This window comes from Aythya ferina, assembly GCF_964211825.1.
Source record: "Aythya ferina genome assembly, chromosome: 2".
Taxonomy (NCBI): domain Eukaryota; kingdom Metazoa; phylum Chordata; class Aves; order Anseriformes; family Anatidae; genus Aythya; species Aythya ferina.
In genome coordinates, this window is record NC_140297.1 from 18,947,841 (window position 1) to 18,969,910 (window position 22,070).

At 43.7% G+C, this 22,070-nt stretch overlaps 1 protein-coding gene across 2 annotated transcripts in view; it reads right to left on the minus strand.

The window, feature by feature from the left end:
• Nucleotides 1-22,070, minus strand: part of KIAA1217 — a 377,584-nt gene that overhangs the window by 345,924 nt on the left and 9,590 nt on the right. For both annotated transcript variants that reach the window (XM_084510260.1, XM_084510261.1), the window contains exon 2: nt 10,341-10,438. In XM_084510260.1, coding sequence (XP_084366386.1) covers nt 10,341-10,404 — 64 coding nt within the window. In that variant the 5' untranslated portion in view covers nt 10,405-10,438. The remainder of the gene's footprint in view (nt 1-10,340; nt 10,439-22,070) is intronic.

A 22,070-nucleotide genomic window follows, 5' to 3' on the forward strand; every position in this document is an offset into this window, starting at 1 on the left:
AAGAGGAGCAAGATTAATTTTAAGTGTCTAAGTATTCAAATAAATGTCATACTTAATAAAACAGAACATAAGAAAAACTGAATACATGTTAATGTGTGCATGTATAAACTCGTGCTTCACTGTGCCTTAACACTGCACATGGAGCACTTCAATTTTTATTGTTTTAAAATATTGTATTTGTATTTTAATACAAAATATTGTATTAAAAATAAATAAAAATAACTTTTAACCGGATTATGAAGTGGTCTGTTTGACTCAAAACAAGGCACTTGGCACTGGGGCACAGGGTTCAGCTAGAAGATGAAATCACTTGAAATTTCAGGGTAGAGAATCCCCTTTGGGATTCTTGGATCCCCTTTGGGGCTTTGCATTCAGATGCAGGAACCACAGGAACAATGGTTAGGACAGGGTCACCTGCTTTCCCAGGCAGTGTCCCAGTGGCCACAACCCAGCTCTGGGAGGAGTGCAATCAGTGATGCCAAATGGGGCACCTTCAGCACAGTCCCACAGACTTCCTGAGGTGAGAAATTGTGGTGCAGATTCTGCCATGAACAAGGCAGAGAACGGATTCGAAACTGGGTCCCTTCACTCTAGCTTCTTACTTATCAAGCTAAGGGTAATTTCTGACTTTGACTGTATGGGTCAGTGAAATGTGACAACGTGCATTAAAAGGAATCACTTTTAAAACACATCAATACAATAACCATTTAACAATACCACCAGTCCCTCAGAAGAAAACTCCACACCAATATTTGCATCATTTATTCATATATTCTCATGAGACTAAAAGCTCGTGTACTTTAAAATTCATTTAAAATACAATATTGGACATGCACGAGGATGAAGACTAAGAGTCTGTACCATTTTCACATTCTGGATATAAAGAAAAAAAATTGATGGGCTCTGGAAGAAGCCTCTCTATGCACACAGCAGCGTATGTCAGTGCTCTTCACATCTTTTGCTCTACATCATTTGGCTAAAGAGACAGAAGAGGAAGGTGCAAAGTCACACAGCTTTATTTTTTGCCTTGTGGAATGTTTTAAAACTGTCATTAGCTGATTTTATGAATTAAAATTATTTTTGATAGTCATGTTGCATTCATGCAGGAGAAAGAAAAACACACTAAAAAAAAAAACACTGACAGACATAACTGGTAGAAAGGGAGGATGGTTTGCTGAAACCAAGCTACATACTCACAAGTCATACAAAACATTTCTGTTTGGCTTTTCTTCTCTGTGCATGGCAGGTGCTGCCCCTCTGGGCATAAAACTCACCCCGAGGGACAGCAGAAAGCATCCCCCTGCTTTCTGTCTCAGCCAGCAGCTCCTAGCAGCACCTCAAGGCAGCAAGGAGACTCCTGCCCAGGAGACCCCTTGTGACGTCCATGATCTCACTTTTCACGATAATTTTCTCTCTAGTCATTTCCCTGCTTTTTAGGACACAATGAGGTACCAATTTCATAGTTACCAAATCATTTTTCCTCGTATTTCTAACCTATTTTACAAGTATCCTATAGGCTCAAGGCTGAACCTTAATTTTTCTTCGTATAAATGAGGATGCATCTCAGCTAGCTGCTGTATTTTTCAGCTGTGTTTGTCAGGGTTCCCCACATATCACATACTATTGAAAAGGCTACTGGCTGTACATGTAGACAATGGAAAAACTCCTGAGAGCATTGCTTGTGTCTGACAGAAGGTTTGTTGTGATTTTGAGCAGTCAGCCTTCTGTAAAGTGTTTTTAATAGTGTGCTGGGCAGCTCAGGACCAAGTCACCTGCAAGAAGTATAGACAGTCCCCACAACTTTCAACTGCCAGGCATAGGTTATGCTATCTGTGGCAAGCATGCAGCCTACATGGAGTTTTACTTATCCATTGTAGCCAATGAATCTGATGAAGAACAATAAATGACACAGGGACTCCCAGAGAGAATGAGACCCAGATAAAGCCACATGACTACAACTTCACCTAGATAAAGCACACAAAAGAGTAACAGGCAGAAGAACTTCTAGCAAGTATTTTGCTATCATCTAAGCACCTCTAAATGATGGAGAGCTGGCATTATTTATTAATCAGGTTGTTAATTTAAGAACCTTGCTAGACTGCAGCAGTAAGAACGAACACTTATGCATGTGCAAAGCATTAAGTGTGGAGCTTTAGTCTGGAAGAGGTTTCTGTAATGCTAGTCCATGATTCCTGCTGTAGGATTCGATCCATCCTATGCAGAACCACTTATTAGCAACTCTCAGACTGCAGTAAGATGTTCATCAACACCCACTAGGAGACAGCACCTTTCAGAAAAAGAACATAAAAGCTCTTTTCTAGTGAGGCTGCACAGGGAAATGAAATTACAAATTTTGACTTCTGAAGCTCGCAGTTGTGTGCCATAGAAACAACACTTCCCTTTGCTTGGCCTGCCAGAGCCTCCTCTGCCCAAGGAGGTTCTTGCAGCCACAGCCCTCCAGTTGGACGAGTGGTTCCCAGCACAGTGCTTCCCCTCTTCTCAAAATGCACATTTCTCACCCTGTCTGCCAGAATCCAGATTTGTTTTAGTTACAGGACCATCTGCTTTTTGAAAGGCTCTTTTCTCTTCTCTTTTTTTTTTTTTTTTTTTTTTTTTTGGATGACAGATGGATGAGGTTCAAATTCTTCTTGTAGCCAGCAATGAATTTTTACAATTCATTGTCTCTGCTGCTTACTGTCTTGCTTTAATTACTTGAAAGGAAGAACTCTCATGGGGGAAGAAGGAGTTTTCCAAATCCATACACTTTTTAAACCAAAATAAGCATATAAAATACATTTCTAACGCTTTAACTAAACAAATAGTCTGGCTCTAGGTTTGTAACCTAGTTCCGTAATCCTGTACTGGCTCAGGTTTCTCTTTCATGTCCCAGAATAAAGAGATGTGGAAGCAGAGGGCCTACTTTAAGGAGCTATCTCCAGTGTTATAGCATCATATTTTTCCCCCTAGAGTCTCACAGTATCATCTGGCTCTTTCAAAGTCTTAGTTCTTGTAGTCTGGTGTTTGCAGAAGCGCCACACTTACTTCTAAAAAGCTCACCAGAAAAAAAAAAAAAAAAAAAAAGCAATAGACTTTTAGCCCTTAACATTTAAGAAATAAAAATTTTAAAAGCTGGTAGACAGATTTATGTTTTTGCTTGAATTCTTTTGTGTTTTAAAACCTTGCTGTTTTTATTTCATATTTAATACCCTTTCTGGAATGACAAGCGTGTAATAGCAAATAAACCTCCAAAATACCACTAAGACATAGTAAAAGAGCCCCCACTAGTGTTGTGCTGCCAAGCTGGCAAACCTTGGACCACAGGCCATAAATCACAGGCCCACGAGCCGCAGGCATCCCACGGCGTACCCCAGCAGGCAGGAGGCATGGGGATGTGCTTCAGGGAGGGTGGTGGGATTTATGGGGCACCACCAACCACGGCTGCCTTGGGTTGGCACCCTGCCTCCAGACCAACACCACCATGCTGCCCACTTACTGCTTCACTTACTGCTCCACGGCCAGGGATTGGGGCATGCAAACCATGCAAAACCAACCATGCAAACAGCCCTCAAACAGGATGCATTAGAGAAATGCTCAGGCAGCAGAGGAGCCCCCAGCTCCTCAAAGTAGCAAACCTGAGCTGTGAGCAAAAGAGGGACAAGAGAAGGTTAGGGACAAATAACTGGGCAAAATGCTGGATAATCCTCCAGTTTGTATCTCCAGGTTATGCCACAGACGTGGTCCATCTGTGAAAATATTTTACCGCATGTCACTTTTATATTAATTTCTTAATAATAAATAAATGCTGCTGGCACAGCTGCAGGCACCAGGCTCACCAGTGCGTGTCCCATGCCCCAACTCCCAGCATGCCAGCCTCGCCACCACCAAGGGGCACATCTGTATCTCAAAGCAGGAACAAGCACTACCAACAAATGGAGCCCAAATCAACAACATTCAGAATCTCTGTCCTTTATTCTTCATTCACTGTGGAGCCTTTGTAGGCTTCAGTTTGGTTTTCAATGAAGCAACTGTTTCGAGAAAAGGAGAAAAAAGAGATGGAGGAAAGGAGAAAGTCCAAGGGGCGGAGGAGGTCTGAGAGCAGAAATAGAAGTGCAACCCAAGAAAAATCTATCTTTTTTTTTTTTTGCTCCGGTTGCTTCTTGATTTCCCAGAAAAACCAAAAGCAGCTGTTCTAATTTACTGTTCCCATAGTAGTGTTTAGTGTGCCTTGATCTATTTCCTGATGTGATTCCCATTTTTTCCTCTCATTTACTGATTTGTGATATTTCATTCCTTTTATAATATAGACAGGAAAAAGTGACAGCTGAGCCGTTTTTCATCATGTTAAAAATAATTTTCAGGACAATGTTCCTACTAGCCATGTTCTTCTCCAACAGAGAATCATCTACTCCTCAAAATGAGTACTGCCTAGTTGCTGACCAAGCCTTCTGGAACTACCTGGGTTTAGGTTTATTAAAAACAAAAACAGGAAAAAAAATCCTAAAAAGATAAAAGCCCATTCTATTTACAGAAATATTTTCTAGCACAGTGATTGTTGATCAATATTCACATCCACTTCTTTGTGCTCTGCAGCTCTGACTACATTTCACACATTCTTTCAAAATCTTTATTAATTTAACAGAGAAAAAGTAGGCCAGAAGGAATTTTGGTATTGAGGGCATTTCTCCTGAAGTCACACAGGATCTGAAGTAGCCATGATTATGCATCACAGGAGTTTGTTTTGTTTGTTTGTTTAAAATTAAAAAAGCAATAAAAATGGTACAGAGAAAAAATATTTGAAAAAAATTAACTGCTGCTTTAACATTTTCCCCATATTATAATTCTCACCGAAGTCCCAACTCCAACTCTTTTTCCTCTTTTGAAAGCTGGTGTACACCAAGGGTTCATTTTAAAAGGAAACACCCACTGAGGTTACCTATACCTGCCTCATTTTGCACTATGTTTTCTGTTCATGACTCGACTCCACTAAATGACCTGAGCACCACTGGCAGTGCTGCATGCTGCTCCTTGTGCCTCACCAGACATTTTAAAGAAAGAAGTTGATAAATAATGTTTTCATGCCCAAAACTCAAAGGCCAAATAATCTCTAGATAACTCAGGAATGGCACAGTACATGGCTGAAACCAGAAGAGAGATGCAATACAAAATCCCAATGATATGCAGAGGTTAAGTGATGCTACTGACCTCATCTGAGCTGTCAACAGCAATGGGAAATGCATTGGCAGCTTCCTAGCAGGTTCCTGGGCCCTCCTGATAACCAAGAAGCAGCAGGAATATTTCAGCCCCAGAGGAAGGTGAAAGGCTTAGGAGTAAAAACACAAACAAACAGAAAACCCACGGAGATGCTGGTGTTCAGACAAAATTGGGAGGGAGCTTTGAGAGTGAACAAAAAGAGGTTTATCCTTTTGCTAGGGAGAGACACACTGCAGAGGACTGGCTGTACGGAACTGGATGTGTCCTATTTCCCTGAAAATGGCCTTGGGCAAGAGGGGAAAAACACCTCAGTAGAAAACAGCAGAAATGAAGAACTGGTCACAGAGTCAAGTACCTGACATGTGATGTTACATAAAATCAGATCAGCCTGGTGTGGACAGAGGGCTCCTGACATGACAACACACTCTCAGAGATTTCAACCCTGTAGATCCCCAGAAAATGTCAATTGATCATCAATTGACTGGTGGAGAGTGAACAGAGAAAACATTCTCACAGCAATGAGAAACCTCTCTGTCCTGATACAGGGTTCAGCATCCATATCCTGGGACTAAGGGGATGGACTTCAGCTTCAGATGATGGAAAAGTCCTGTATGTTTCCCTAGTCACACTCCCCACTGCTAAAAATGTGTTCTTCAATAGTTCTCAGTGGAAGAATTAGCCATCATCCCTTTTGAGTTCACAGAGGACCAACATTTTTCCTCTCCTATTCTAGACAAATGTAAACATCGTGCTTGGAGGGAGCAATCAGGTGGTCAGAGTCTGAGATAGCTTCGTAGCTAATAATGAGCAGAGATGAAGAAACCAAACAGTCCCTCAAGACACTACCCCAGCAGAGAACTGGTGGTATTAAAAGACAACGCTCCTTTCTTCCGCAGGGATTCCTGTAAGTCTTTCTGAGAAAAAGAGGATAAATGAACACATCTTGGCAGCTCTTGGCAGGGTGGCACAAATCAAAACCCAGATAGATGAGACTCCTCCCTGCTTCTCAGGCTACTTGTGGTGGGCAGCTTTTATCTAAAGGCACACCTACCTTGAAAACGGATGTAGATTCATTGCCTAAGGAAGAGCTTAATACACAGGGGCTCATCACAAGGCATCAGAGATTTATGGTATTAATATTGCCCAGGTGATTCCCTGTCTGTGGTGAGCGCTGAGCCCAGCCTCTAAGGACAGCAAGAGAGTTAGATGCTCTCTTTATCAGGATTTTGATGGAAGACAGAATTTTTATAGCTTGGGAAGGAGGGAGTGGAACTAATATATCACAGAAGATAAATGTATGCGGCCAATTAAAATAGATATCTAGATGTTCTCACCAAAAAAACGGTACTAGGGCAGTAGAACTAAGGTTCTAGTAAGTTATAGGATCTGCTCCAACATGGAAAAGGTGAGGAGGAGCATGTGGCTATTTTTTAAGGCTGTGTCCAGCATTTCAGGATCCAGGAGTTTTTAAGAGCTACATCTTGGCATTCCTAATAACACAGAAGAAGGTAAAAAGGGTCATGGTGTACTCATTTGTACAGACCATCTGCCTCTCTCAGGACCTTGCAGTGTTCAGAAGAAGCATTTTGCAGATTTTATTAAAAAATAGGAAGATAGCTGCACAGATAGGGAAATGCGCTCAGTGCCAAGTCCCTTGACTTGCCAGGTCTGAGATGAAGTCCAGACTGACCAAGAAAGTATGTTCACATATACATTTTTAATTTTTTTCTTAATATTTTTTAAACAAAGTGGAGCTAAAAGATCAGCAAATTGAGCATTTGCTCAGGATGCAGTTTCCTCCCACACAATAGCATCACCTTATGTGAACAACTTCAAAACAAGCATCCCACCACAGGATAGGCCAATTCAGTCATACCAGGAAGGAAGGATGAACAAAAGGAAAGAATAAAAATTAATGAAAAGGAGGAAAGGGATGACAGAAGTGCCATACAACTAGGATTTTCCCTCTTGATTAACCTTTAAAGAAAAGTGAAAGCAGAAGAAACTACACACAGAAACAGATGCACACAAAGAACAAGGAGAGCAAGCAGTCCCTACACCAACACACTGGCAAATGCAAATTCTGTAAAGCAAAAGAGTTCTGACTCATTCAAATGACTGATGGGAACTGAAAATCATACATTGGGTACTTCTGTTCTCCTTAGACACATAAGCAAAAGAAACGCAGGTTACAAGTGTCTTATGCATGCTGTCAAGAAAAGCCCATTTCCAAGTAGGGCACTTGTAATACAGACATCTGATGCAAATAGATGTGCAGAGATAAGGACTCAGAAGCAGAACCAGGAACACACGCACTTTCATTTCCTGCAAGAAAAGTAATAGATTTGAAAAGCAAATGTGAAAAAACCTTTCTGAACACACAAATTTGGCAAGTGATGATCATCTAACACAACTAATCAGACACATGTGCTGATTATCCATAGCAGCAATGATAACAACAGTAAATAGCAATAAATAACCACAAGATTCCCTTCAAACTCCTCATCCTCACATGGTTCTCCAAGTACTGGTCTGGGAGCAGTGTAGGGGAGGGAGAGCCTGGAACAGGCTGCCCAGGGAAGTGGTGGAGTCACCATCCCTGGAGGTCTTTAAAAGACGTTTAGATGTAGAGCTTAGGGAAATGGTTTAGTGGGGACTGTTAGCGTTAGGTCAGAGGTTGGACTCAATGACCTTGAGGTCTCTTCCAACCTAGAAAATTCTGTGATTCTGTGAGAGACATAGTAGTGCCAGGGTCATGAAGCTTGAGCTATTCAATGTCCCTTATCCCCAGCTCCCCAGCCACTGCAATGGCTTTATTTCAGCTCCTAAAAACCACTGGACTGGAATGGAGCTGGAGGAAAACTCCATCACAGCACTGGGAATCCAGGAACATAGAGCAAAGGTTGGAAGTGCTGCTACTGCTCCATCCTGCTACATAACCATTTCCATTTTTCTATTAGGTTGCCCAAAATGGTCTATTTTAGTTTGATATTACCAAGCAAGTTTTAACCAAATAACAGTACAAGCAAGAATCAACCTGCAGAGAATGCCAGTGATAGCTGGATGTGAATCAACTGACCCCAAAAAAACTACTGCTGGAAGGTGCTCACAATTAAGAGCACCATTAAAAACAACTAAAAGGCAGATATATATATATTTTTTAATCTCTGAAAAAAAAAAAAAAACATATTTTTAAAAAATATTCAAGGTTGGAGTGACACTAACCAGATTTAAAAGGAGAGACACCACTTCAAAGTTTTTCTGTCTCCCAGCTTGAGTTAATAGCGAACCCCTAAATAGCAGGCCACTTGCAAGTCCTAAGCCTACTAAAAAGAATTGTACTTTGGATCAAAGAAGGTGTCTGGCACAGACTCAGATCCTGGCCCTCAGAACTGCAGTCATACCACTACGGTGAATTTAAACCCTATCTATAGGCAGCCAATTTGATGAATGCAAAGCATGAAGAACAGAAACAACTTCAAACAGCTGAGCGAACAGCAGTGGTTTGGCCTCAAAATCCCGGTGACAAGGTAACTCTGTAGTGAGGCCTGAAGGTGAGAAGAACAGGGGGTTGCTGCCACTGCACTGCTTAGAGGCAAGGAGAAGTGCAGTCCCTCCAGGCACCCAGAGAGCAACCCTGGTCCTGAACACAATCCCCTGGATATGACACGATCAGAAGTTAAAATGACTGTTACCGAGAAGATGGGAAAAGAAGGGACAACAACTGGTTAACAGCATGACTTTGGAGGGTCATTTCCTAAGAATGAGACTATTTTTCAACATCAGCAGCATCTTTCCCCATTATGTCAGACACTGACAATGGTTGTCAATCACTGCATAATTGAGCTGGTACTTACTAAAGCAAGTACAGTAGTAGACCGAAAACGCAAGTATTTGGCCTCAGGGAATTCAAAGAATCAAAATGCATTCTTGTCAGAGTCTAAATTAAATCCAAAGGGCAACAGTCCATCAGTAATCTGCAAGTTTCCTAAACCAAAGGTCTGAAGAACCAACCCAGCATCAGCCTGTGTTATCTACATAAATCAGGATAATTTCTTCGCAGCTCAGCCTGGCATATTCAGGCTCCAGGCTATCCAAGAGTGCAGCTGGACTGTTCTTAGCTCTATAAAAATAAAAGATAGTATTTCTTTGATTGAGAAATGCATCTCTTTCCTTCCCATATATACAACGAAAGCAAGCCATCAGATACCAATTGGCACTTTAACTGTCCTCACCTCTGACATTTAGCCCAGACAGATAAATTCCTAAAGATTCCCCACAGACCCACGGGGGCTTCTCACTAGTGCTATTAGTAGAAGGATCCAGAAGTCCACAGTTCTGTCTAACAGATGGTAACTATCCATAAACCAACAACCACAGACACAAATATCTAGATTTATTCACAACGATGAGAATCGTAAGCAATGTTTGCTGTGGCTCAGCAAGGCTCCCTAGCAAACGTACTGATCTATACACTGATAAAACCACAAAGAATGGCCCAATTCCAATTCAAGGACTGAAAATGACCAAATACCTTTCTTACAGGGTCAAACAGGAGGTTCCAGGTACCCACTACACCTTTATTTTGCAAAAGGAAAATGATTCAACTAGTATATTGTAAAAGAGAGGAATTATTCCAAAAAAGGTAGCATTACCTAAGAAATTTTAGGAACACATGGCAGATGTGATGGGACTCAGGATGCATGAAGGAAATCAACATTGTTCATGGCAGAGAAGACAATTATTTTCTGGAAATATGTTGCTTTTAAGAGAAGGGAGCAAGAGGACAACCTACCCCAGTGCTTTTCTTTTGTTTTAAAAAATGCCTTGAGGAGGGGGCAGCTCACCATCCTAGTGAACATCTCCAGCTCCTACCAATTCATCCAACCCACAGCCACCTCTCCAGAGGAATACCTCTCAAGCACATTAGAAATAAATGTAAATGCATGTGAAACCATCTTCAGCCAGCAGATCTTTTCCCAACGTACTCTAAGCCAAGAGAGCACAGGAAAATGCACAGAAAGAGGCTGATGAAAACAGTCCACATTACCGGGTCTGCCCCATCTCCCAGGAAGACCTATGCAAACACAAGAGACATGTCCATACCAAGGACAAGGTGGCACACTTACCCAGCTCCCTACAAGGGAGTGCCATGCTCCAGCGGGGTGGCCGGGGACCTCTGCCATGGGGCATGTCGGGGCATCGCAGCACTGTGGCTTCAGAAAACCTAAAACAGGGGAAAAAAAAAAAAAAAAAAAAAAAAGAATTTGAGAGCCAAAGTGCCAAAGCCCTTTTCGAAACCAGCAGATGCATCCTTCCAGACAGCTGCAGCATTGCCTCAGCTTTAAATGCTGCACGCAACATATCATCAAGGTTGACTAACCAAAAAATTGTTTGTTAAAATGCAATTAAAACTGGAAGTATAAGTAATTTAGCAGCTACACACATCAGAAAACATCACAAGAGTCTCAAAACCAAACATTTCTAACCCCGTAATGGTGTCCTGCAACAGCTGTTAGCAAACAGACGGTCAGACTGTTATAGCATCAGCTGTCCTTCAGTTTTTGGCCACAAGGCTGAGTTAACATATGCCTGAAGAAACAGTGAACTTTTGTCATTTGCAGTAGTATTTTTCATCTTTGCTTTACCAAAATCTATTTCCAAGATTCATCCATTTGCAAGTTACTTCTAGCCATTTCAAATAAGACATTATATCTAAAATCAAAAGGCCAAAATGAATACTGCCTAATGACTGAAAATGTTGGTAACAGTATGAGTTGAACAATTAATTATGTAGTTAATGCAAGTTAGGTTCATGGTGATGGTACCTTGAAAAAACAAGCATTTTCAAGAGCGCACCAAACAATCCGAATCTACCAAAGTCTCAGTTATAACTATGCAATTTGCCCTTTAACTTACATCTGACAATGGTTTAAGTGACATTTCCCATAAGCCATATTCACAAAGTTTTGCAGGTTGATAATCACAGTGTATTTTCTCTCAAAACTTCAAAACAAAAACATTTTTTTAAGAACACTCTTTAGCAGTGGGGAATCACCAGTTCTGAGCTGGCCACATCTGAAAACCACTGGCTGCATTAGTGAGACTCCAACTATCCAAAGAGAAAGCAAAAGGCAGAAGCCCAGAGCCTCCTTGCTTCTATTTCCCGGCAAGATGGAGCAGCAATGGGAGGACGTATCTGCATTGCCAGACACCCATGCCAGGACACACAAGCGGCATTGCTCAGAACAAGCCCAGACAATCCATTAACCAAAACCACAGGCTCACATCTAGAACTCACAGGGCCGATGTCCTTGAAGGCACATGGGTCAGAAATAGCAGCCAGAGAGATTGCTGGTTTTATTTCTTCCAAATTGAGAATGACAACATTGCTTATTTAAACATGAATACAGTCCATATAATCACAACTGACAAAATCAAAATCCTTTGCTGTACTTGAAGGAATTAGGTTAATTTTCCACTGCAAGTTTCAGAGAGATTACTGATAAAAAATAAAATAATAATAAAATAATAATAAAAATCATAGAGAATATTCTTTATACAAAGATTACTCCAGTTTGAAGAATGAACTGTGTTCTTCTCATACAAAACAGAAGAGGCTGAATTGCTTGAACACAAAAGATAACTCAAATTCAACCACAGAGTTGTGCCCAGCAACTCTGTAATAATTGCATGCAGAACATAAACATGCTTTGTTGAGAACTCATCTAATCAGCTATAATTGTAAATTTATTCTCCATTTGTAAATTACCAAGGGATCTAACTAAAGAACAGGGGATGTAAAATAATATCCTAGCTGGGATATTTTATTAACACGTAAACCTCTACCCACCCCTCTCCTAATGCCTGCAAGGCTGTTCTGCTGCTGAACTTCTTTTAATTGTTAGCTTCTCTTTGAAAGTATTTCAACTATAATGTGAGCAAAGCTCTAATGAATTCTCAGTGCTGTACTATTTTTCCAAACAGTTTCTATATCATCTACAAATTTGGATGTTGAGATATAGTTTTTCTGCCCACACACATTTCTGTTTCTGAAGAATGTCAATATTTTCACCAAGTGACATGCCTGGAAGTTTCTAAACTAACTAACTAAATACTTCCTATGGGTTTGTTATTTTATTGCTCGAACTTGTTTTGGTGCTTAGCCCATCTTTCTCCTCTCCACCTGCCCAGCTCAAGCAGCCCTGCTAAGCCATGCAACTCCCCCCGTGAGCACAGCTTCTAGAGAACAGGATCCAGCTACCCAATGCAGTTAAGGTCTCTCCTCTACAAGGCTCCTCCCTTGGACAAGCACATTTGCTAACTCACATCCCCTTCCAAACTCATCTCTAACTCCTGTTTTTCAGACTCACATATTTCTACCCCCATTCTGAACTCCCAAACCACGTCCAATAACCGCACCAAAGCCTGGGCATAGCGGGTACTGCAGCAGAAAGCAGACAGCAGTCACCTCACGCTTGAAGCATACAGAAAATACAGCTATTCAGGGACACTTCCAACGATGTCCCGTATCATGCCTTCCCCATGACAGTATCTGATGATGTTGTGCTATTGCTTAAGGTTTCACATGACAAGGACACGTCATTAAGGGCTCATGCAGAGCACAGCACAGCACAGGCCTTGCTCTCTCAGCCCAGCAGCAATGGGCAGACGTTTCAGCAAAGGAAAACTTTTGTCACCTGGGTCTGTATGCTGAGCAGCCCAAACCAAAATATAGTTTATAGGGGGAACAATGAAAGAATAGAAGCAAGAGATACTGGCCTGCCTTGTAAATGGATGTTGTAGGTTTGGGAGGGTTTTGGTTTTTTGTTTGTTTTTTAAGGTTATCATAAATGAGCTTAGTCGAGGCCAGCAGTCAAGTGAACCAATACCCCACGTACACCAGCCCTATTGCAAGAGCCACACAAAGCTCACTGAATATACAAAGGCAAAGGAGGAGAAAAGTGAGGGATTTGCCCTGGTCCACCGCATCCTGACTCATCAGCTATGGATGGGGGGAAGGGACAATAATATTTGTTAACGAATTAAGCTGCAATTAGCAGTCTTGCTGACCCAGGTATTCACCTTGTGTCCTAAAAAAAAAAAAAAAAAAAAAAAAAAAAAGCCACCACTTTTTCTTACAACCTGAAAATGTTATGTGTTATGACAAAATGGAAGAGAAGGAAGGAAGGAAGTGTCACTGTCACTTTTCTGAAAATAGCAACTGACAACTTTATACAATAAGGAAATGCTATTTTATAGTAACAAGTGCAATATCAGCAATACAGTAAAGTTACCATATTAACACTGACAGAGATTATCTCTGTTCTCCATTAATCTGCATTCTTTACAGATGGTTATTTATGAAAATTAAGCATGAAGCTGAAAGGTTATCTATGGCCATATTAGCAAACATCTGCTTGTGATTCTGATTTCATGTTTGCATGCTATTCTTGGAAAAGCATGCATTTTCGAGAAGTACCAGATGTGACCGAGTATTCTTAATCGTAAAATATTCATTTTAGCAAGATAAAAGTTCATTGAAAGAGCAAGGCCAGGAAAGAAATCATATTCTCTGAACACAACCACAGTGCTTGTTTTTTACCCCTATTGCCACTGCATACTCCAGGGGAAAAGCATTTCTGAAGAGGAAAAAAAGCAGTTTATTTAGTGTGCTACTACAGATGATTACTCTTCATTTTTAAATATGAAACATTGAAAGGAATAAACATGAACTCAGTTTCAACTTTAAAGCAGTACATTGCATGAGGTGAATCATCTATTTGCCTTCCTGCTGTGGGATTTGCACAGGAGCCTGCAGCCTCAGGTGTCAGGAGGTCGAGCAGCACGCAACCTTCAGCAAGGTGACTTTCAGGACCTTGACTTCCTCCCAGGTGACTTCACCAAGATCCCGTGCTTCCCGCAACAAGGGAAAAAAAGGTTAATTTGGGGCTGGGAAGGTGCTGCAGGCCACAAGCTCTCGAGGGGAGCTATATGAGGAAACTGACTCAGATTGAACAATTGGTTTAATTCTTTTGGAGCCTCACTATGGTTAACCTAGTTCCCAAAAAAGTTCCTGATCCTTCAAAATATTTGTTCTTTACATTTGACAGCCATGCTCTTCAATCAAATAATACTCTTAATCCAAAATAAATTTGTAGATAATGGTCAACATGATTTCACTTTGTATTATAATACAAATACGTATGTAATCATATAGTCCCATATATACATATAGAGAGATGAGTACATATACACACACATATATATATGTTCTGTTTCTAAACTATCACAGACTCCTTTCTTGGCTGAGACAGCACTTCTGAAATTAAAGAAAAAAGTGTAATAATAAAATGTCAGATTGAGGGATTATGAGGATGGCCACCAACACTTATTGCCCTGATTTGGAGACTTTCTTACCAAGCAGTATTTTAAATAAGTGGTTCTGAATAACAACAACAAAAAAACAAAACAAAACAAACACCTTGGCTACAACCCAAGCACCACCCCCGGTGGTTCTGAATGCTTCTGCTGGCTTTGAAAGTTCTTCTGGTGAAGCCCTCATGCAAAACTCTGTGTCACACTTCACTTGCATTCCTTGTAAGTTTTCAAGGAACATAATACCACATAAAGATTCAAGGGCATTTACTGAAGTAGCCCAGCTTTCCCATATACTACATCGCAGTAGAATGTTGTGCTCCCAACCGTATCTGCAGTCTGCAGTTCTTCTAGCATTTTTTTTTTTTTTAATTATTTCACAGATTTAATTTAATCCCAGGCTGGCTAAATGACAACTCTCCTAACATTTAAAGTGAAACTACAGGTGACAATCGCAGATGTGCATTATTAATTGACACTGTGCATACATCCTTCTATGTGATGAACACTGATTATCACAAATCCCAAGTATTAAAAAAAAGTCATAATTTATCTCTTTACCTATGAAAAAGGAGTTTGATCTGGAAGGCTACTGTTTCTCAGAATATCAATTTAGATCCTTTTCATGTTCTAATGGTTTGGGACATTCACTGAATACATGATTCATATTTGAAGATTTCTCCATTAGAGAAAAATATTTCTTCAACAAGTAAAATTCTCATATTATATGGCTCTTTGTGCTGGAGCTTCAAGACAACAAAGACAATAAGCCTCACAGTAAGACTGAGTTAAATTCTGTATTCTGAATCTCCACTGTCATTTTTTAAATTAAACTATTCATATGGAAAATACACATTGCCACATTTTCAATTTATAATACAAGTATTTTTATTACTCTCACTGTGTATTTGATTCCCATCTAAAATATTCACCTTCAAGTTCATATGGAATCCAGAAACTTTTCCTCTTGAATATTTATCAAGCTATTTTTAATACTGCTTCTCCTACCCAACACACCTTTGGTAGGAAACAGAGATCCTAACAACCTCATCCGTTCTTAGATCATAGAACTTCTTGATGTGGTCAACAACTATATACATTAGAGACACAAGTTTCATTTCATATAGGAAAATTAGGAAACTAAAGTGTGCCTGAGATGCTGGCTTGTTGATATATCAAGAAAACAAAGGATAATAGAAATATACTTATTTTAGACCTATTGGGATTTCTTCATTGAAAATATTGACAGATTTCTGAATCATGTTCAAAAAAAGCAGAATTTATCTTCCTCGCATCATGTTGCTTTTCTAACACAAGTCAGAAAAACAATGATAAAATAAAGAAATTATCAAATTAAATTACATTCAAGTTGTTAAAGCTTCTTCATGCACTTCAGAAGTCATGAGCCGCCCTGCTCTTCTTTGGCTCAGAGATGCTTTTTCATGTTTTGCTTTTCACTCTCTTGTCCTATCAGTTCACACATGGTTTTAGGACTCAGCTGAAGGCTCACAGAAGGCTGCATGCCATCCTCCAGGTAGAAATGGGGAAGGCACAGGTTGGATCATGGCAGGGAGGAGGGAGGCAGAGACCCAGCATGCTCACCGAGCCCCTACGCACCCTGGCCATCACCTCCTGCCCTTCTCTTCCCAGCAATGGGATGGGATTTCAGTTTGGGCCTGCTGCCGGCTTTTAACATTTGGGACCTAGAGAAGATTTATCCCCACCACCACAATGAGTAGGACAAAAATTATTATTATTATTATTAATAATAATAATAATAATAATAATAATACTTATTTCCCTCCACTTCCCTGAAGCACAAGAACTTGCAGAGGGGGCAAATTATACCAAAGTCTGCCACTGCATACACCAGAGGCAGGCTGGAGAAGGGGACTCCATGGAGGGAGGAGTCACACCACGTTAAGGTATGCAAAATTTAACTAACTGAACTAAACAGCTCACTGTAAACTGGGAAGAGCCCATTTCACCTCCCATCTTCCAGACAGGCTGAGATGGTGCCACAGGAGATGCAGTTTGTGCCTTAACCCACCCATGCAGGAAAGCAACCACTCGAGGGCTTTTCCTAGGACAAACAGCAGCAATGATGTGGGGAAATCTAGAAACACACAGCAGCAGCAGAGAAAAGGCAGAGAAATAGAAACACCAGAAGTCATCTATTTAATGCAAAAGCACAATCAGATCTGAAATCCTTCCAAGTCTCTTCAGCAATGATGCGTGCTTTTGGAAACAGAAGTAGCTCTGAGCATACTTTCTGCTTGAAATGAATTCCTCCAAATGGAAGAGTAGAGCAGAAGGACTTGATTTTTGGATACGTGAAGGCATCCATATGCTGTTCCTTGCACACCTCTGCACACTTGACATCTTTTCAGGCGTAAGCCAAGGGACCCAATGCTGCAGGCAGATGATCAAGTCACACACACAAGTTGTACATTAGCTTCTGTGCACAAGAGCATCTGCATTTATCTAGGGTGCCTTGGAATCAAAAATCTGGTCAAAAAAAGTGTTGTTTTCAACAATCGGATAAGCTATGAAGCTACTATAAACTCACATGGTTTATGTCTCTGCTCTTCTTTACATTTTTTCAGAATAAAGGAGTAGCATAACTATGTTACTAAGTAACATTTTGCCGAGGCGATCGGCTCCGAGGCAGACGCGTTCTGCAGCGGAGCGGGGGATCGGGCCAGGCAGGGCTAATTTTTTCCGGCATCGAGCCTACTTGAGGGAGCCGCCAGGACCCGGCAGCCCTCGTGAGGGAGGCTGACGAGGCGAAGGCGGAGCCAGCAGCGCCCCCTCCCCAGCCCTTCAAAAGCAGCCCCTAGGGAGCGCGAGCGACCAGGAGCGCGGCGAACAGGGCGGGCAAACAGGGCGTGGCGCGTCAGAAGGGAGTGGCGCGGCAGTTAGCGCGGCAGGGCGCGCAGGCAGGGCAGAGCGCTCCCCCTACACACAAACAACACCTCGTTAACAACAGCCGTAACTAGGTGATAATGGTCGCCACCAGGCACGGCGCGCTCTCCAGAAAGTCGGTACACACGCAGACCGACTACCCGTTAAAAAATGCCGCAGTTCAAGTCACCGGATGCATGGAGTGTCTGAGCCTGTTGCTGCCTTCGGCGGGAGGCAGAGAAACTGCGTGCGTGAGGTGCGAGCAGGTGGATGATCTGGTCCGCATGGTGGCGGAGCTCAAGGAGGAGGTGGAGAGGTTGAGGGCCATCAGGGAGTGTGAGCGGGAGATAGACTTCTGGAGTAACTCCCTGCAGGGCCTCAAGGGGAGGTGCCGAGGTGAGACTCCTCAAATGGGGGCGGACCCCCCGCCCTGTCCCCGTCGGGCAGAGGGAGGGGATCTGGGAGCTGAGGAGGAATGGAAACAGGTCCCTGCTCGACATCGCAGGCGATGCTCTCCCCTTCCGGCCCCACCTTCCCAGGTGCCCTTACACAACAGGTTTGAGGCCCTAGAGATTGAGAGGCCGGTGTGTGAGGAAGAGGTAGCAAATGTTCCCAGGAGGATGCCTGGGGCGAGGAGGTCGACTCCGCGCCTCAGGACTGCCTCCACCAAGAAAGACAGGAGGGTTATTGTTGTTGGTGACTCGATTCTTAGGGGAACAGAGGGCCCTATTTGTCGGCCTGACCCTACCCGTAGGGAAGTCTGCTGTCTCCCTGGGGCCAGGGTCAGGGACGTTGCCAGGAAGCTTCCTAACCTGGTACGCCCCTCTGACTATTACCCCCTTTTGATAGTCCAGGCGGGCAGTGATAACATCGAAGAGAGAAGCCTCAAGGCTATCAAAAGGGACTTTAGGGGACTGGGTCGGTTAGTGGATGGAGCGGGAGTGCAGGTGGTGTTTTCGTCCATCCCTATGGTGGCAGGGAGGGGTTCAGAGAGGACACGGAAAGCCCACCTGTTAAACACGTGGCTCCGGGGCTGGTGCCAATGCAGAAATCTTGGGTTTTTTGATCATGGGGCACTTTACTCAGCACCTGGCCTGATGGCCGCAGACGGGTCCCTATCTTTTAGGGGAAAAAGGATCCTGGGCCAGGAACTGGCAGGGCTCATTGAGAGGGCTTTAAACTAGGTAGGAAGGGGGATGGGGCTGAGGCTAGGATTGTTGGGGCTGTGCCAGGGGGAACAATGGCAAGGCCGGAGGATAAGGCAATGGCCCAGCTGAAGTGCATCTACACCAATGCACGCAGCATGGGTAACAAACAGGAGGAGCTGGAAGCCATCGTGTGGCAGGCAGGCTACGACTTGGTTGCCATCACGGAGACGTGGTGGGACCAGTCTCATGACTGGAGTGCTGCAATGCCTGGCTATAAGCTGTATAGAAGGGACAGGCAGCATAGAAGGGGTGGTGGTGTGGCTCTCTATATTAGAGAGTCTTTCGAGGTTGTAGAACTCGAGGTTGGGAATGACAAGGTCGAGTCCCTTTGGGTTAGGATCGGCAGGGACAACAAGGCTAGTGTCCTGGTCGGGGTCTGCTATAGACCGCCGAACCAGGATGAGGAGACGGATGAGGAATTCTACAGGCAGCTGACAGAGGTTGCAAAATCATCAGCTCTTGTACTCGTGGGGGACTTCAACTTCCCTGACATATCCTGGAAGCACAACACAGCCCTGAGAAAGCAGTCTAGGAGGTTTCTGGAGAGCGTGGAAGATAGCTTCCTGACGCAGCTGGTTAGTGAACCTACCAGGGGTGGTGCCCCGCTAGACCTTCTCTTCACAAACAGAGAAGGACTGGTGGAGGACGTGATCGTCGGGAGCTGTCTTGGGCAGAGTGACCATGCAATGGTGGAGTTCACTATTCTTGGCGAGGCCAGGAAGGGGACCAGTAAAACCGCTGTATTGGACTTTCGAAGGGCTGACTTTGAGCTGCTCAGGACACTAGTTGGTGGAGTCCCTTGGGAGGTGGTTCTGAAGGGCAGAGGGGTCCAGGAAGGCTGGGCGCTCTTCAAGAGGGAAATCTTAATGGCGCAGGAACGGTCTGTCCCCAAGTGCCCAAAGACGAGCTGGCGGGGAAGAAGACCGGCCTGGCTCAACAGAGAATTGTGGCTTGATCTTAGGAGGAAAAAGAGGGTTTATAAGCTTTGGAAAAGTGGGCAGGCCACTAAGGAGGACTTTAAAGAAGTAGCGAGGCTGTGCAGGGACAAAATTAGGAAGGCCAAAGCTCATCTGGAGCTCAATCTGGCTACTACCGTTAAAGATAACAAAAAACGTTTCTATAAATACATCAACACAAAAAGGAGGACTAAGGAGAATCTCCATCCTTTACTGGATGCGGGGGGAAACTTAGTTACAAGAGATGAGGAAAAGGCGGAGGTGCTCAATGCCTTCTTTGCCTCAGTCTTTAGCGGCAATACCGGTTGTTCTCTGGATACTCAGTACCCTGAGCTGGTGGAAGGGGATGGGGAGCAGGATGTGGCCCTCATTATCCATGAAGAACTGGTTGGTGACCTGCTACGGCACTTAGATGTGCACAAGTCGATGGGGCCGGATGGGATCCACCCAAGGGTACTGAGGGAACTGGCAGAGGAGCTGGCCAAGCCACTATCCATCATTTATCAACAGTCCTGGCTATCAGGGGAGGTCCCAATTGACTGGCGGCTAGCAAATGTGACGCCCATCTACAAGAAGGGCCGGAGGGCAGACCCAGGAAACTACAGGCCTGTCAGTTTGACCTCAGTGCCAGGAAAGCTCATGGAGCAGATCCTCCTGAGAGCCATCATGCAGCACTTGCAGGGGAAGCAGGCGATCAGGCCCAGTCAGCATGGCTTTATGAAAGGCAGGTCATGCCTGACGAACCTGATCTCCTTCTATGACAGAGTGACGCGCTGGGTGGATGAGGGAAAGGCTGTGGATGTGGTCTACCTTGACTTCAGCAAGGCTTTTGACACCGTCTCCCACAGCATTCTCCTCAAGAAACTGGCTGCTCGTGGCTTGGACTGGCGCACGCTTCGTTGGGTTAGAAACTGGCTGGATAGCCGGGCCCAAAGAGTCGTGGTGAATGGAGCCAAGTCCAGTTGGAGGCCAGTCACTAGTGGCGTCCTCCAGGGCTCGGTGCTGGGGCCGGTCCTCTTTAATATCTTCATCGATGATCTGGACGAGGGCATCGAGTGCACCCTCAGTAAGTTCGCAGATGACACCAAGTTAGGTGCGTGTGTCGATCTGCTTGAGGGTAGGAAAGCTCTGCAGGAGGATCTGGATAGGCTGCACCGATGGGCTGAGGTCAACTGCATGAAGTTCAACAAGGCCAAGGGCCGGGTCCTGCACCTGGGGCGCAATAACCCCAAGCAGAGCTACAGGCTGGGAGAGGAATGGTTGGAGAGCTGCCAGGCAGAGAAGGACCTGGGAGTGATGGTGGACAGTCGGCTGAATATGAGCCAGCAGTGTGCTCAGGTGGCCAAGAAGGCCAACGGCATCCTGGCTTGTATCAGGAACAGCGTGACCAGCAGGGCTAGGGAGGTGATCGTCCCCCTGTACTCAGCTCTGGTGAGGCCGCACCTCGAGTACTGTGTTCAGTTTTGGGCCCCTCGCTACAAGAAGGACATGGAGGTGCTTGAGCGGGTGCAGAGAAGGGCGACAAAGCTGGTGAGGGGCCTGGAGAACAAGTCCTACGAGGAGCGGCTGAGGGAGCTGGGCTTGTTCAGCCTGGAGAAGAGGAGGCTCAGGGGCGACCTTATCGCTCTCTATAGGTACCTCAAGGGAGGCTGTAGCGAGGTGGGGGTTGGCCTGTTCTCCCACGTGCCTGGTGACAGGACGAGGGGGAATGGGCTTAAGTTGAGCCAGGGGAGTTTTAGGTTAGATGTTAGGAAGAACTTCTTCACTGAAAGGGTTGTGAGGCACTGGAACAGGCTGCCCAGGGAAGTGGTGGAGTCACCATCCCTGGAAGTCTTCAAAAGACATTTAGATGTAGAGCTTAGGGATATGGTTTAGTGGAGGGCTGTTAGCGTTAGGTTGGAGGTTGGACTCGATGACCTTGAGGTCTCTTCCAACCTAGAAAATTCTGTGATTCTGTGATAAATTAACTCCTCTTGCAGGAGAAAGCAAAACAAAAAGTTAAACAAGCACAAGAACTGGGGTTCCCTTTTCTGGGGTGGGGTGGGGAACAGTGTATGAAAACTTTCTTCCATTCAGGATCATCTGACTGACATTATCTACTAGAGAAAGGAAAGGATAAATGAGACTAGTGTTTTAAATATTTACACCACTGTACTTCGTATCTTTGTAACTTAATAATCTTCAGCTTACTCAGTGCCCTTTACAGATATTTGTTCAGAATTTTTAAAATGTCAACCATAAAAATAAAGCTAGTAAGAAAAAGTAAAATTTTCTCATTCATTAGAAGTTGCCAGCAACTCCAGAAATCTGCTACATGCTGGCATAAGAAAGAGGCTCTTGTTCTGGCCCTCACAATGCCTCGTGTAACCTTTCAAACTGGTGGACGCATAAAACAGCATTGATCCCAGCACCC